The sequence below is a fragment of the Amblyomma americanum genome, chromosome 1, assembly GCF_052857255.1.
Source record: "Amblyomma americanum isolate KBUSLIRL-KWMA chromosome 1, ASM5285725v1, whole genome shotgun sequence".
Taxonomy (NCBI): Eukaryota; Metazoa; Arthropoda; class Arachnida; order Ixodida; family Ixodidae; genus Amblyomma; species Amblyomma americanum.
Window position 1 is genome coordinate 313565471 of NC_135497.1, and position 17583 is coordinate 313583053.

The 17583-nt window shown below is 46.1% G+C and overlaps 1 protein-coding gene across 2 annotated transcripts in view; it reads right to left on the bottom strand.

Annotated features, from left to right (window-relative positions):
* LOC144115361 (inhibitor of nuclear factor kappa-B kinase subunit alpha-like) overlaps nucleotides 1-9637 on the bottom strand; it is a 55549-nt gene extending 45912 nt beyond the window's left edge. Inside the window, exons 1-5 of one of the 2 annotated variants that reach the window (XM_077649719.1) lie at nucleotides 9541-9637; nucleotides 9002-9138; nucleotides 6765-6983; nucleotides 5046-5204; nucleotides 1902-1991 (exon numbers count right to left, since the gene is read on the bottom strand). In XM_077649719.1, coding sequence (XP_077505845.1) covers nucleotides 1902-1991; nucleotides 5046-5204; nucleotides 6765-6983; nucleotides 9002-9106 — 573 coding nt within the window. In that variant the 5' untranslated portion in view covers nucleotides 9107-9138; nucleotides 9541-9637. Of the gene's footprint in view, nucleotides 1-1901; nucleotides 1992-5045; nucleotides 5205-6764; nucleotides 6984-9001; nucleotides 9230-9540 lie in introns of those variants that run through there. The other variant, XM_077649720.1, reaches the window with a different exon arrangement.
* Nucleotides 9638-17583: the final 7946 nt, after the last annotated feature.

The window sequence follows — 17583 nt, forward strand, 5'->3', positions numbered from 1 at the left end:
CTTATGTGCACAAGGTTATGTTACAAGGAAGAGCTTCCGACAGTTGATGAATACAACATTCTCTCCTTTTTAACGCGACAGCGTTAAAGGGGCTCTGAAACGCCTTCCGAGGAGAGCACATTAACTCACTTAATCACTGCACTGTGTTGCCATGAAAACCAGAGCCAAATAATAATCTTCTACACGCGCGTAGCAGATGACCCACAATCACGCGTCAAAGTTGGCGAGCCCTTCCCGGCGACTTTTCCATGCTCACACCCTCCTCCGTCCCCCGCATCTGCGTAGACAAGGTGAGAGGTGGCCATTGGTTAGATTTTTCCAGACATCAGGCAGCTACCGTGGCCGCGGCCAATAAGCCGCTTAGCTTTGGCGGGTCGGGAAGCTCCACTCCCAGAGGGGGGTCGGCGAAGGAGCGCCTACCTTCCAGCGTGCAGAAAGTGATGAGAGAAGAGAGGGAAAGGCGCGAAGACGCTGAAATTCAAATTTTAACTACAGATAACTCAGCTTCTACAAAGTGCATTTAAAAAATCCTTGCTGGACACTATTCGTGAAGTGGCGTGCTTCAATATACCAGGCATGCCGCAACTTTATTAGAGCCCCCTTCAGAGCCCCTTTAAGGGTCCTGTGTCGCAGAAAAGCCGGTGTCGGCGGCGGCATTGGCCGCGAGCGAAAAATAGTCCTCCTCCTCCTCGCAATGTACGACACTGTACCAACAGATAGCGCGCGACGGCAGCGCCTCCCGCTCATCTCGTTCGGGCGCAGTGGGGCCGCGCGGGCATGCAGGAATCACGCGGTGAGCGGCGAACAACGCAGCGCACATCCAAAGCGCGTTCACCACGAAGCTTGCGGCTTGCTGCCCGCTCGTTCAGCGCGGAAGCTATGCTGCTATTTCGAGGCATCGGGTTTGTCGAGAACGATGTGCCGATGAACTATGACTGCAACTTGAGTCCCACGCATTTCGGCAAGGCGCCTGGCAGCGCTTCTACGTGGTTTGCCACTCCGCGTGCCCGTTTCACCGTACGCAGCAAAGTGATTTGTCTAACGGGCAAGGCGTCGCACCGAACGGGCGATGGCATTCCGTGGACTCCTTGGCAGCGCTGCGACACGCTGTTGCGTTCCGCTCTTAAAGGCGAAGCTTAAGTGTCCTCTAATTTTTTTTTTACTTTCCCGAATACTGATGTTAGAGGGTTGACCTATACAATGTATCAAGCAATCAATCTGCGAGTAAATATAGTAGCTCTGAGTGAAGTGTCCACAAAATTTAAAAAGTAAAAAGGTACTTCCTGAGGAGGTGAAACCAACTGGAATCGTAGCAGTCTACTTGCACAAGCAGCCTTCCTTTTCAGTTCCAACTTGTGAGTTATAGTTGACTACCATCTTACCATTACTATAAAAAAGCATGTTTATTTACTTCTATACAAATCTCTTGGACATCAAATTAGGTTTTTTGCAGCGTAGACCATTCTGCATATGTATGTTTACTTTTTTACACCGGAAAGAAAGTATGTAATAAAAAGAAACCTGAATGACTACAAGCTTGCTCGTCCAGCAGTGTTAGTGCGATTGACCATCCATTCCTTTGGTTTAGGGTGAGAAATTATGCTCAGGTTTCAAGAAAAAAAGTTACGTTCCTCATGAATGTACACAATCAGCTTAAGCCAAAACATTAAAATTATGAGCTCAATAGATCCCACCAAAAAGCCCTAATTTGGTGCCAGAGATGCTGTTCTGCAGAGTCAACTTTTTAGACTACTGAACAAACATAGTGCTATTATTCCTCCATCAACAAAGAAATTAATAGAATTCAGTAGCCTAAATAGATAACAATGCAACAACCGACGGTTTACCACACATGAGGAATTAGACCAACAAATACACTAAGATGCCAGAAATGCACTCACCAGATACTGCAGGGTTCCAACAAATGAGTTGCACAAGCTACTCTGATCAAACTCCTTTGCATAGCCAAGGTCAATGATCTTGTAGACAGTCTGGCAGAACAATCAATCAAGCAGGACAGTTGAGAACTGAACTAGTTGGCACACGTTTGATGAAGGAACCAGTAGGAAAAAAAAACAAGACGAAAGAACTTATGGTAGGCACACACCACAAGACTCTGTGAGCATCCATTGTGGTCCTTTGTTCTTTTTTCCCAACTGGTTCCTTATCAAACATTAAAGATGCCATTTTTTTTCATAGACACACAGAATTATATATATAAAAAAAAAACTACACTGAAGGCAGCCCAAATAGAGAATACATCTGCATGTATATAATGTAACCATGAACATAAATAAAGGCAAGAAAGAAACAAAAATGCTTGAAAATGCAGGCCTCTATGCCCCTCATTGTATTCATCTGCAGTGGTCAAGTCCTTACTACCCGCAGTTGGGCACTGCAGCTGAACAAAAAATAATCCAGCCCGTTTTCACCTTCTTGGCACCATTGAGCCATCCTTTGCGGCTACTGTTTCTATTCTTTTGTGGTGTTAAGCACTGCCTTCCAATGCTGCTTTCAGGGCCATTTTTTTTGCACATACATTCAAAGGTGCACCAGGCCTTGCACGATTTGGTATTGTGTAAGTGGACTTCCCCGCACACCCAGAATGCCACAGCAAAAAGAGGCCAAGCTGTCGTTTGATGCCAGATGCAAGCTTAACCCCATGTGTGTATGGAGAAGCCTGCCTACAAAATACTGACTAGCGTCTTACAGAATGGGCCCTTGATTTTTGAGACTGAATAGCAAAAATTGAATAAAAAAGAAAGGTGGGAGGAATAAGCAATGGAAGGTGAGAGAAAGAGAAAGAAACATTAAGCATTTATAAAATTCAGCCTCAGAAATAAGGATCTACTAACAAAAATAAGTTTACACAGGGCAATGAATGAAACACGCTGGGCTTTGCAAGTGACATCCTGTGCAGTATTTTTTTGTGTCTTTGCCACCATTCCACCAGATAATGTGGCATTCCAGGGAACTGTCTAAAAATGTTTCCCACTGTCACACTTGTAAATGCAATAGTGAAGACAGCTATCATCCAGGCAAAAAGAATAAGTTTCTGTTAATTTGCATGGTGTGTGAAAGCATACACATTGAGGACTGACTAATGAAAACAAGAACATAATGCACAATCCGCCTTTTTTCACGACGCGACTGCGCATGCGCCCATCCCCTGGCGGCGGTGTCGCGAAACATATTGGAAGTGTCGCGCGCTCCACTCGAGACCGGCCGCGGAAGTGTAAACAAACCAGCTTCCTACGCGGGGTGCGTTGCTGCAGCCGTCGGGCGTTCAGCGCGACTCATTTGGCGATACCTACGAAATGTGTTGCATACGGCAGCAATGCCCAATATGTAAAGGGAAGTAAACTCGGATTTTTTCGCTTTCCGAGCGCTTCCCGGGACAGCCTTCGACGTGAAGCGTGGATAAAAGCAGTTCGCCGGCTCGACGATCGTGGCCGCAGTTGGGCACCGTCAAGCACGTCAAGACTTTGCGAGAATCACTTTGTGACAGGTACGGACGAGGTACTATTGTGTTTAAATGCGTGTGCAGTCCATGACCGGCTTTATTACTTGTAATAAAGCCGGTCGTGGTGCAGTCTATCACGAAATGTTTTATTCATGGGCAGGAAGGCCTCGAATGTCACCGCGGCACCCAGACTTCGTTCCGACGCTTTTTGCTTTCTCAAGCAAGAAGGCCAAATGGGCAAGTGCTGTGAGCCACTTTCAAAGCGCGATGGAGCGGACAACGAAAAAGAAGCTACGAGAGCATTCACGCATGGTGCTAAAATTTTGTCATAATCTCCTATGGAAATTTCCTTGTTTATGCCACTACACCCTGGCCAATCCCCCCGTGTGTGTATCTGCCATGTATTAAGAGGCAGAAGAAGAAGAAGGTGCGTTATGCGTGTGTTCGCATCATATCCATGATCAAGAGCTCTACGTGGTATCGCCGGAATGGATCAATGCGCGCCTCTCGCGCTCGCCTTTATGGACGCGCATGCTTGTTTAACCTGTGCAGCGGTGTGCTGTGGGAAAATACAGTGAAATGCTAGCACAGCTGCTTTGTTGCGAGTCCGCTTGTGCTTTTATAGCTCGTGTAGCCATTCTTCAGCGCTTGAGCACAACGATTGCTTGTGCAAACGTGTCTCCAGTCGTTTTCTGTGCTATGGCGTGCACGATGTAGTATCCACCTTTCATGGATGGCAGGCATATACAGCGGAAAACGCCCACCTCACTGATCGGGGATATTTCATTGAACATTGTTCCGAATGTAGCCTTCATTTCTGAAGCGGCGGCCCTTGCTCAGCTGGCGTTCGCATCGCATGCTGGATGATCGGAGATACTGAAGAATTTGCTCTTCGGTGGGCACTGCAGCCTGCCTCAGACTTCGCACCCAGCCATCAGTCAATCCTAGAAATCCTCCAGGTACCAGGTGCTGCCCAGGACACGCCATCATCGACAGATTCCAACAAAACGTGCTCCGGAGCGGCACTCAGCCGGCCGAGTTGGGCGCGCAGTACCCTACCAGTGAGCTTCCAGCGTTGTACGCGAGGTGGCAGCACAGGAAAATGAAAAAGGCGGATTGCTACATCTTCTAAACATTTACCAGGCAATGTTACCCCTGTATAATTTATATCTATGACTAACGGCAATCATACACTTAAAATATGAGAAACACAGGTATGTATAACAAAAGGAAGATGTGATAGCCATTTTTTTTTTAAGCTTATGGGTCTTGATCTTAGGCATCACAGTAGAGAAGATACTACTGACAGGCTATTGAAGGCTGCCAAATTCTGTGCCTATTGTCACCAAAATGTGCATTCTCTCTGTTACATTTTTAAAAAATTATTTGTGCCAACCACAGAATTCAAATCTGTGCCAACATGCCACAATGCCCACACCGTTATAACACCAGTGCCTCATCATCAATCTACTGAGGGTGCTAGAATGATGTCTGACTTATCAGAGTTGTCAGTGATCTCACATGAAGACACAAAAACCTTAAGAAAAATGTCTGACTACAATGAGGAAGACAGAGTGTTTACCTTTCCATCAATGTTCTTGAGAACTATGTTTTCAGGCTTCAGGTCCCTGTGAATGACATGGTTGCTATGCAGGTACTGTAATCCTGACGTGACATCACTCAGTACACGGCGCACATCTTTCTCAAGAAGGCCACAGCAGTTCTCAGGTTGTTGTAGTACCTGCCAGTAGAAGCCAAAATGGATCGCCCATTTCTCTCCCACACTCATTTTCAAAATTGCCCAGAGGCACATATATATACTTACACATGCTTCTATAATGTTATTAAGCCTGTCTTTCAATTAAATGAGAGTTAAGGAGATGTTGACATCCTTCCTCAAAGTCACCTACTCCTTTTGCATTGTAATAAAGCTGCAGCAGACAAAAAAGTATGGTACTGATCAAATTACTTGTGACAACTTATTATTCAGCAGTTCATCCACTGCACAGATAAGAATGTGATTTTAGGTGACCCAGAAAGAAAGGAACACCATGGTTGCAGTTATCAAGTAGTTACGTAAGGATCAAAAAGCCCTGTTACAGGGTCACGGGAAGAGTTAAGGTGCCGCGAAAAGACTCCGCAAGTAAATTTACAAATTACGTACAAATGGAATCAACTAGTTGCTTTAAATAACAAACTGACGAATGCTGCAAATGTGTTCCACTTAGAATGACTGAGAATCAATACATGAAGGCTTTAATATTAGGAGCAACAAAATGAACCCAACTTTACTTGCGCTACTCTTGTATTTTGGCACAAGTTACAAAGGATGAATGAACAAAACGCCAGCCACAGATATGCTACTACATAGCTACGTGAAAGTAAATATTGGAAATTAAATTTTTGTAGTGCACCTTAGCTTCTGAAACTTTAGCACAGCATCTATCCTCCCTTTTCACACAGCTGAGTCAAAGCACCTTCCCTCAGCACGGGGCAAAAAAAGCCCATGCTGTAACTTGCTTTATGCTTCCCAGCGCACACTCACAGAAGTCTGTTTGCTATACCAATGCTCAGCAACCTCTTGTTAAATAAGGTAAGTGAAGGGCAAAAAGAAACACTAACAAAGACACTGAAAATGAAAACATATATTTGACATCACATATCACCCAGGTGCATTGACACAGGAAAAGAATAGCAGCATTTTTGACAAACCTTTTTTTTTTTTTATGTAGTCAAATGACCACTGTTTTGTGAATCACACATTCTTACAAATCAGTCTTTACAATTAATATTAAATTACTACAGCCCTTCAATCTTTTACTTGCCAACGTTCCAAAATTGAAACATAAGAAACTCAAATTTTTTATTTTCCTTCAAAATATACCCTTCTTAGAAATTTTTGTTTTTGCATACTGTATAATCATTGAATAAAACATCAAAACTGTAATGTTTAGGAACCTTGAATTATACCTGGTAAACAGACATTTATAGGCCTAGTCAAAGCTGACTGTTTGTGAAGCCCTTTCATAGGACACCACATAAAAATGTTGAAATGAACAAAACAAAAGTAATGCCAAATAGCTGCATGAAAGCGATTTCATGAAAGAAAAATAAAGACCTAAAGCCTATGTGTCTTTCACTGGCAGTGAGTTTTAAGCAAAAGTTCCTTTTTTGGAACATTGGCATTTGACTATACTTGGATGTAGTTCAGCCACAGCTATTGTAACCCGCCAGCTCTTGTCCACACGTGTAAACCATAAATTCAAACAGCTTTCAAACTGGTGTTTCAATGAAAGCTTGCCTTGCGAAGGTTCCCACCACTGCAGTACTCCATTGCAAGAAACGGCAAGGCCGAGGCAAGCACTTGCAATGGTTCGGGTGCTGGAAGTCCCTTGACAACATTTGGATGGTCCAACTTCTTGAGGATTTCAATTTCTTGAACCCAGCGTTGCTGCAGTTTGTCTGTCATCTCAGCCGTGCCCCGCAGGCACTTCTTGAGTGCTATTGTTTCCTGGGTATCCTAGAAAAAAGAACAAATCCTATTAAAAAAAACAAAATCGGATGGTTTTGTGCATACAGACTATGCATTGCTTTATTTATTGCTCAGCAGTCCGAATGATGCTTGAGGAAACGGGCAGCCACAAAAAGCAGTAATCTTCCTGTATTTGGTTTGATATGGTTTATAGAGTTTACTGTCCAAAAGCGACTCCGGTTATTAGGGATGCCGTTGTGGAGGGCACAGTACAATTTTGACTACCTGGGGTTCTTTAGCATGCACTGACAACGCACAGTACACGAGCCTCTAGCATTTTGCCTGCATCGAAATGCGACTGCCACAGCCGGAATCGAAGCTGCGTCTTTTGGGACAGCAGCTGAGCACCATAACCACTGAACCACTGTGGCGGGCTCTTGCTGTATCTGGTGACTACATTGGCCAAGTTTTTTTTGGTAAAAGAAGGAAATTGAATATACAGGGTAATTTTTTTGAACACTTTACAGATTTTCATTTTAAGAGCTGCAATAGATAAATGTTGGTGCGATCTGTGCAGGTGGATTGTACAGCATGGTGGACATCATGTACATTATACAACTCAATAATTAGATGAACTAAAATTAACTAATGAACTTTTTAATCTTGATTTTAGGGGGCAAGATTATAATGCGAGCAGGAAGATTGTCAACGTTGACAGACAGTTCAATTTTAAAATTTTCTTTATCGGCAATGTGGTTTGAAATACCGAATGTTAAAAATACGCATTTCACAGCTTGCTGAGTTGGCTTTTCGGCGCTGCAAATCTGTAAAACGGTTTCACTCGCATTTTTAATGCGCAAATACAGACGCTGTTTGTGCATTCTGTTACATATAGAAGCAGTTAACATGATTTCGGTGACAATAGAGTACACAGAGACACCATTCTATAAATATGCAACGTGGGAAAGCCAATTCAACCAACTTTAAAATGCGCAATTTTGATGCTAAATTTTTTAACCACATTGACGATAGAGAAATTTTAAAAACTGGACTCGCCTTCAATGTTGACAGCCCTAAATTTTGCAATATCACATTGCTCCCTCAAGTCAAAAATAAAGTTATTTAATAGTAGTTAATTAAACATCTAATTACTGAGCTCTATAACATACAGAATGTCAAAGTGGCTGTACATTCCATTTGCACAGACCGTGCCAATGTATCTGACATTTTTAAGATAAAAATCTGTAAGTGGTAAAAAAAAAATTGTATGTTAAGCCCTGGTGCCTCTTGACGTGCTTTTATTGACCAGACAGAATGTTGTTTCTCCTTCCAAAATAATGACACGAAAAAGTTGCCTAAACATAATTTTTTTTTTATGGCACAAGGGCATCTATGGCCAAAGGTATTTTCGATTACTCAAGGTGGGGCGTGAAAGACCATTTTCCAAGCATTTCAACCCTGCTAAGCCAAGCACCAAGCCAGGGGAAAGCTTGCACCCAATGTTACACCGGTGGGTACCCGGTGGCACTGGGGATCGAACTCCGCACCTCCCGCGTGGGAGGCGGATGCTCAACCACTTGGCCACCACTGCGGTAAAAAGAACGCAATTAAAACAGTAAAATTACAGAAGTGAACTTTGAGCTGCAAATAATGTTTGCAAAACACCTCAATTCTCTTCATATTTTAACGGTTCCTAAACGATAACAAACTAACTGTTCAGATCGGCGCTCTGGGCAGGCATATACAAACATGTTGCAGGAGCCGAGACTCAGGCTTCAATGCAGCAGCGTACCTATTTCGGTCATGAATGCAGCCTATTGAATAGTTGTCCCTCCACACTTTGATTACACCTAGTTACGAATAAGCGGCACCAGAGCAACGAGATATCAATACTGTGGTTCAGACTCACAACAGACAGCAGATATCAAGGCTATGACTCAGTTTCGTGAAAGCAGCTTCGATGTCAACAAAAACAGTCGCAACCGCATGGTCTTTTGAGCGTTTCAACTGAACTGAGAAGCAAGGAAGTGAATGCGCCTCAGTCAGTCGTGTATGGTAGAACTTGCCGTGTTGTGCCATAGCGTTATGGAGCCGAAGGTGCCTCGGTCCAGCACCCTGCCTTCTCTCCAGCAACCGATGACAACATTGTCCTCTTCTGTGGGCTTCCCCATTGTAAATATCTTGCTCTGCAAGCTGTCAGCATCTGCAAAATCGTAGGGTTGCTACTGACGGAAAGGCGTTGTGACAGTTGCCTAAAAACGTCTGCCCTACGTATCCGTCGCAGTAACACGCTATCTTTCGCGGATCCACTTTATTTTTTTTTCCCCGTGGGCGTTAGTTTGTTTGTTAAGAGCGGACGTTTTGATAATGCAATGATAACCTGTCCTTAAAGCACCCATGCACCCATGCGCAGCACTGCCCTTCGTGTACCACTCAAAGCCAGAAAGTGAAAGCCCAACAAAAGAAAAATAGAAACAAGTAATGCTGCCCGTACGATGACACAGCTTTAGTGATCAGTCCGACAAAGTGGAGTTCGCGAATATATGAGGGAGTATCAAGCCCACACATATCCAAGAATTGGCTCACAAAACTGTACACAACATACCTGCTCCAGACACCAGACGGATGCGAATGCGACCAAGGCGACACTAGACGGGAAGCACGGCACGGCTTTTTTGTCACGTGCACGCAACTTCCGGACATAGCCTCCTCTCTCCGGATCTGTATTTGGCTAGCAGTGCTGCCAACCCTAGGGATTTTCCCCTAGATCTAGGGAATTTGAACGTTGTTTAGGGGAAAAGGGATTTTTGTTGTAATCTAGGGAAATTTTACTTTCCGCATGGACCTTTTTATTTTTCGATGTGAATCGGTTCCTTATTCACTGTTTCTTCACCACCTTGATTTTGAGAATCTGGCTATGCGCCATGTGCACGAGGGGAAAGCGTTGTTTGGATCGAGGTGGCGTGGTCGGGCCGGGAGGAGGTACGAGGTACGGCAAGCCAGATATTAACCGGATTCCCATTGGACAACGTCCGGATGAAGAGACTGGAGGCAATTGACCCGCAAGTTGTCATCGAAAAGCGGACTTATTCAATAGCCCCACTTGCCACCTCATTTCCTTCTCTGGTGCCAGAAAGAGAAATGAACAAAATTGACGCAGAATGGAGACTGCTCCGCAATACAGAAATGGACCTGCCGGCAGCTGCTAGCGTTCAACGCTTTTGGAAACGAGTGAGAAACGCCAGGCAAGGAGACGGGAGCCCAATGTTCCCTCTCTTGAGCGACTTCGTCTACAAGCTTCTCTGTTTGCCGCACTTCAGTGCAACAGTGGAGAGAGTTTTCTCTCTGATCAACCTGATGAAAACAAAGACCAGAAACAGCTTGGTGACGCAAACCCTGGCAGCTACGCTTCACACCAAGCGGGTTCTAGGAGGGGCCAACTGTTATGACTTTGCAGTGAACGAACGCTTAATTGGCCTCATGAAAAAAAGAAATGCATATACAGGAGTGAAACTCAGTCGGGATGCCAACCGAATGACGTGTCCTACGTTTTAGCGTTTGTTTGTTCACGCCCACATTTGGGCACAAAGTGGATTTCTCTCGCTCTTTGACTGCAGCCGGTGAGCGTAAGTGTTCACTGCGAGATTTTCATTCATTTCAGGGCTTAGGCCAGGATTTATTAGGTTTTGGTATTAACTAATGTTTTCCTTACCCGTGATCACGTGGTACGCGAGTTTGCATGGGAAATCAATGTGTTATTGTATTCAAAGTTGCTGCCAAAGTGTGGTAAGAGGGTCTCTGCGAAATAAAAGAGTTCACAATTCAACTACGCACCTTTTTTCCATGCCTGAATATTAATTTTCGGATCTAGAGAAATCTAGGGAAGTTTGAGTGAAAATAGAGGGGAGAAGTGGCTTTCGAGGTTGGCAGCACTGTTGGCTAGTCGCAAGGCTGCGCTGGCTGCGCTGGCTGCGCAAGCGCCGCAAGCCCGACGGAAAGCGAATTGTTAGGAGTGGAGGCAGTGGCGGATGGAACCAAGGGCTCCAAGGGTACGAAGGGCTGATTTGGGCGTAGCGTGGAACCTGCGTGAACCAACTGAACCACTCAACTGCGCCCTTACGCGGTGCACGTCGTAGCCAAGGCATACGGTGGTCGAGGCTGTGCGCTGAACCAGCGAGCGCTGGACGTTGTCGATAAGCGAAAGGCCCGTCCTAGCTTTGCCATGAACCAAGGCGGACAGCTGGGCTGTGGTGCAGGTAAAGGTGGTGGAGCCGGAGGCAGCATACGCGAAGCCGGCGGTGCGCTTGGTACAACGGGCGCTGCCAAAGAAGAAGCTTTCTTCAGGAAAAGGCAAGCCGAGCAGTTGGAACAAATGCGCAAGGCGCGGGAAGGTGCTCCGAGTTCAAGTGGCGCGCAGGCGCCTAGACCGGGCACTTGATTACTTTCCGCCCTGACCGTGTCACCTGCCTGCATATCTGCTCTGAAAATTACTGGATGGATATTCAAACTTTTATTGGATGTTGATTTTTGAGGCATGGCATGAAATAAAATGTGTCGATACTTAATATTATGCGTCTAACCTGGCTTGCGCCACAGATTGCACGCTGCAAGGAGTGCTATTCTAGTTGTTAGAGGTGTGATTTTGTTTGCGAGCACTGGAAGTTCTGATTCGCCAGGTTTTTTTTTCTTTCGCTGTCTTCTGTCGGCTGGCCACCACGGCCATTAGGAAGCTGCGAAATAGAAATGGGTGACAACTAAATACAGGCGCCCTGAATCAAAAGTTTGTTTGACAGAAGTACAGTTGAACCTCGTTGTAACGAAGCCGAAAGGGGCCCCGCGAGTTCTTCGTTGTAGCCGTTGCTTCTTTATAGCGGTACGACGCAACCTTGGCTGCAACTGGATTACCTGCCATTGTATATACAACGAGGACAACAAAGCCGGCGTGTAGTGAGCATTGCGGGAGCCGACCTCCCACCACATGGCCAAATATACGTGCACCATACCGAATACGCGCACCACGCTCCTGTCTTGCGCACCCCGCATGGACTTCAGAGCATGTAGAAAACGGGTCTTGGAGGAATAGTGTCGTAGAGGGCAGCGAGAGACCTATTAAAAATATTTAGCTCCGTCTTCTTGGTGCTGAAACCGATTCGGGCCGCTGTAAAAGGGTGCGTTGCGGTGATTTCATCTAGAGTGACTTAATTTCGTTTCCAGTACCTGTTTTGGCTTGCTTTGCCGCAAATCTCACGTGCACGCGGGCCATAACGCTTCTCCGCATGACAAGAATGGCTTGTGGAGAGTGCGTACGCCAGACCGAAGGCTTTGATGATGGCCGCATTCTGGTCAATGGGAATTGTTTCACGCTTTCGTTTTCCGTTGCTTGCCCTATGAAACCAGTGGGACCTCGATGTTGTCAAGCACACCAAGCGCACTGCAGAATGGTTGTAACCATGTGGCCACGCTGTGAAAACAAACAACACTGCTCATGAATCCAGAGAAGCAGGCCACGCTCGCAGTTGGCCTGGGCGCACAGCACTGGAGCACAGGGGAACTAACTTGCAATATCTATTCGGTGCAGGAGTGCCGCCACATTTACAAATTGATATGCTCAGCTCTAATGGCCAGGGGGGCTCAGCCGTCGTCTTGGGGTTCGACGCACGAGGCTACGGGGTCGCATTTTGATGGTAGCGGAATGCATAAATGCCTGCATTCCGTCAGCGCCTCGTCTATTCTCTCTGGTACTGTGCGATGTCAGTGCACGCTAGAAAACATGAGGTGATCGAAATTATTTCGGAGCCCACTACCTACCGCAGCGACTCTTTCTCTCCTGCGCACTGACATTGCACAGTGCACGCGTGCATCTACATTTTGCCGCCATCGAACTGAAATAGTTGAAAATGAAAATTGGTTTTGAGAAAAGGAAATGGCTCAGTAACTGTCTCACATATCTCGGTGGACACCCGAACAGCGCCGTAAGGAAGGGATGAAGGAGGTAAGAAAGGAAGATGTGCCATAGTGGAGGGCTCCGGAATAATTTCGACCACCTGGGGATCTTTAACGTGCACTGACATCGCACAGCACACGGGCGCCTTTCTCCACTTTCGTCGCCGCTGTGTTATCTCTCTTTGTCGTAGCCACGAGCATGGACTTGTGATTGTTGTCTGCCAGGAAAGACGCGCTCTCGACTGCATGCTCTTTCGGTACCAGCACCGTAGCAAGTACTACTTGGCACGCCACGTTCGCCACTTGGGGGCTAGGCGTGCCTTTGACGCAGCTTTCTTCAGATATGGCCAAGATATGCAAGGTTTGCACGCGCCGTCCGAGGGCCGAGGCTAACTGCCGCAGCGGCACGAGAACGAACACGGACTCAGGACCGTGATAACCACGCACGGGGACCAGAGGGCGTACGAAAAACCCGTGACGACATCGAGGTCCGCCAACAACGCGGGGCAAGACTGCCTGAGCCCCATCAGGATCTCGACCTTCGCCAAATTACGCGCATCGCTAGGTTAACGCAAAACAATACAACAAAAATCCCAGCAAAACATTCTTTAAAAGCATCCCTCACAATAAATTTTCACTATGATCTCTCAAATGCTCCTCTGCAAACGACTAGCTGCACCGCCATTCACTTCGAAAACGGCGATCAGAAGAGTCCTTTTCGGTGTAGACATCGCGAGCTTGAATCGAGTGGCTGAGAAATTTTTAAATGCCATTTTCTCGAGAGAAAATGCGCGCCTTTGCTGCCGGCCAAACATCAACACACCCACGAGAAAGAGATAGAATCGATTTTTAGAAAGGCCAAAAATTTAGGGGAGCTATCCTCCGTGTCCCTCTGGACGTACCAAGTTCGAAACTGGTGCGGAACAACGAAAAGAAATTGTCCACCTAACCACCCGCAACCACCTCTATCACGGAAACTGAGTTTCCCAATTTTTTAGGTCATCATATATGTTTGCCGCATGTAATTTGTAAGACAAGTAGTCACCGCCTGGTTATGGCCAATCCCCCTTGTGGGTATGTGCCATTTTGTGAGGCAAACAACAACAAAAAACTCTGGCAAGTGCCACCGCTTGTGGCCACAACGACGACAAAGAAGAACCAGCCTGCCGCGATTCACCCACGTCTACCTTAATTCGTAAACCACACACTTTTCAAGAAACTTGTGCGTTCCTCGTTCTCCTCCATTGCATCATCTGATAACTTGGATCGCGCTCAGCAAGTTCTCTGTTCCGTGTTAGGGGCTACTGAGCGTTCCGTGTTCAAGGTGCATTCTACGGTCAAAAACAAACAGCCCTCCCTGTGGTGGAATGATGAGTGTGAGAGACATGTCGACTGAGAAAAGCTGCCTGGAAGAGTCTCTCTCATAACCACTGCCCGCGGAATGGGATAAATTACAAAATTTTCGCGGTTTCTTTTAAAAGCACCGCTGGTAAGGCGAATGCGGAGTACAATGCGAATTTGAATAGTTATTTATTCATTTCAAATAATCGCAAAGCTTTGTACCTGTTCATGGAACGCAATCGTAAATCGCCGTCGTGTCATGTTACGGAGTCGGTGTTACCACCCCAGGACGCAAAAAAAACAACGACCAGATAGCACAAGGCCTTGCTCTGCGCTTTCAAGCGCGGTTGGTGGTTCCATTCGTACCCCCTCCGCGCGCAGACTTCATTGCTGTTACACCCTCTGAGTTATTTTCCATTGCTACTGGCCTCAAACCTGCAGCTCCCGGATGCGATGGGATCTCTATCGGTATGTTGAAGTCTCTTGTGGAAGAATTTACCTCGGATGTATTGCATATTGTTAATGTGTCCCTGAAGACAGCTTGGCTGCCTCCTGAATGGAAAATTGCGAAAATAATCTTACTTCTCAAAGATGCAAAGAAGGGTTTTGTAATTGATAACGTTCGGCCAATTTCCCTCTTGTCTAATTTAGTAAAACTTATTGAACGCATTGCTCACAGCCGTCTTACAGATCACGTTCTTGCAATACAAGCCTTCAGTGCTTCTCAGATAGGGTTTCGTCGGGGGTACTCGATCTGTACTGCTCATTTATATTTGGAAAGCAGAATTAGGGTTGCAGTGGAGAAGAAAGAGGTCGCGGCTTTTGTCACTTTGGATATCGCTAAAGCATATGACAGCGTAGAGCATTCAATATTATTGAACAAGCTTGACGAAATTCGGCCCCCTTTTTACATTCTTGCATGGGTTCAGGAATTCCTAAAAAATAGATGTTTCTTCTGTTCTGACGGTTATTTCCGAAACCTTTTCACATACTATAGAGGTGTGCCCCAGGGATCGGTTCTGTCTCCTTTACTTTTAACGTACTTATGCGGGACATACCAATTCAGGGTGATATCAAATCGTATGTGTATGTGGACGACAGTCTTTTTTGCTTCTGCTAGAGACATTCGTTCACTTTACCAGCTATTGCAGGCCTACCTCAGTGCCCTGGAAGTATGGCTGGGCAAGTTACATTTAATTCTCAACGTGAACGCATCTTCAGTTCTCGTTTTTCCTCCAGCGTCCCCTCTTGATATCTGTATACTGTATTGTGGCGCCCAAATCCCGCAAGTTGAGTCCTTTAAGTACCTAGGTGCAATATACGATCCTCATCTAGACTGGCGACCTCATATCAGAAGTGTAGTCCTCAGAGGTGAGTGAGCTCTCGATCGCCTGACGCGAATCAGCAATAAGAAATTCGGTATGCGCAGACACACTCTCTTATTTCTCTATAAGACTTACGGAAGACCAATTTTGGAGTTCGGTTGTGTTCTGTTCTCCGGTTGTCCTAGATACAAAATTCAACCTCTGGTTCTTTTAGAGAGACGCGCTCTACGTCTTTGCCTGGGTTTACCAAAATCAGTGGCAAACTGTGTCCTCTTTCTGGAAGCTCGCATACGGGACTAAACTCTCGCTTCCAGCTTCTCATAGTGCGCACCTTCCTACGGCGACTTGAGCCGATGCCTGGAGTGGCTCCTCCATTTTTTTTACTAACCCAGCTTTGTTTCTAGATAAACATTGACCGCTTTACAAACTGCCTCAGTTTGTGTTTACTGAGCACCTCTTATCTAGAATTGCAGTCTGGCTTAGGTTCGTGCAATGCGCTAACAAGGTGCCGGGGTGCTCCAGCTGTTTGCTTCGACCGTACACGCTGCCGCTATATACAAAGCACTTATCTGCCAATGTGCTAAACGGTCTCCTGGAGGAATATCTGTTCCAGTATTCGAGCCATGCTGCAATTTTCATAGATGCCTCTGAACATGGCGAAAAGGCAGCAGTAGGTGTTTATTCCCACACACTAGATTGGGGTTTTTCTGTCCGGGTCCCTGATTATACTCCAATTTCTCGCTATTGGTTTGGCCCTTCAAAAAGTTCCGCGCAATATTTCTCAAGTTATCATTCTCTCGGACTGTCTCTCAGTCTTGGCAGCGCTAGAAAGTTCGCAAACTACTCTCCTGTACCGATCCCTAATGTACTTTGTGCCACGTCATGTCCTAGAGGTGCGTGTTCAGTGGATCCCAGGGCACTGTGGCATTACTGCAAACTCAATGGCCGATTTCTTAGCGAAAGCAGCCATCAATGGGCCTGTTGCCCATGTCGTTCCGAACCTCACACTGCTGACCACGTTCTGTTATGAATGTTACCAAATACACCATTACCTGAGCCATGAGCCAATCCTTCGTACAGCGGATTTCGAACATTTGAAATTCCCATGGAACATACGTTCTTGCGCATCAAGACAATGTGAGGTTTCCATGACGCTGTTGCGCTGCAGGATTCCTCGCCTTAATCTTTATTTATGCCGTTCTGGGTTCACGCCGTCGAACCTATGTGCGTCATGCGGGGACGTTGAAACGATAGATCATTTCATCCTCTACTGCCGGCGGTTTTCACTGCAGAGAATTCTGTTTTTGCAAAATCCTCTCGTTCAATTAGGGCTGCCGTTTACTTTTCCCGTACTCCTCTGCTTCAGTGCAGCCATGAAAGGGCATGCCATTACGCAGGTGTGTAAGCTTCCTCACAAGTATATTATTGAAATCGGGAGATTTTTGTGCTAACTTCTAGACGCCGTTACTTTCCTCTCAGCATTTTTTCTTTCTGATTAATTCTTTAGAATTTAGTTATGGAACCCACACCGCTTTGTTTCCTCGATTTTCATTCAGATCCCTCAAAATCTCTCAAAATTCGTGATTTTCTTTTTCTCTCAGATTCCTCAATATTTATGAGCCGCTTGAGATAAACCTGAATGAGTTTTTTCCTGTTTAGATCTGCACCAAACGCCGGCCAATCCCGCACCGTGGGTGTGTGCCATCGTTTTTGAGGCAACAACATCAACAACCTTAATTGCGTCAGTGTGTCACTTCTGTGTGAATGTGCAAGGCACCCTAGCCAATCAACCATTGTGGGTATGTGCCACTCCACCTGAGGCCAACGACGCGCATTAGAATAAGTACGCTCGCTCGCGTTTCTGAGCCATTTATCGAGGGCTCAGCAGCAACGACTTGCAGACGCCGGCTCGAGCTCTCAGATGCGCTCTTCGTCGCGCTCAAAGCGCCACAAGGCTCCTGTATCACCTGCCATGCAACCTTCAGGGAAAACGGTGTGGCCCTACAAGCCGCCTGAGAGCCTGGTCTGGTGGACGCCTG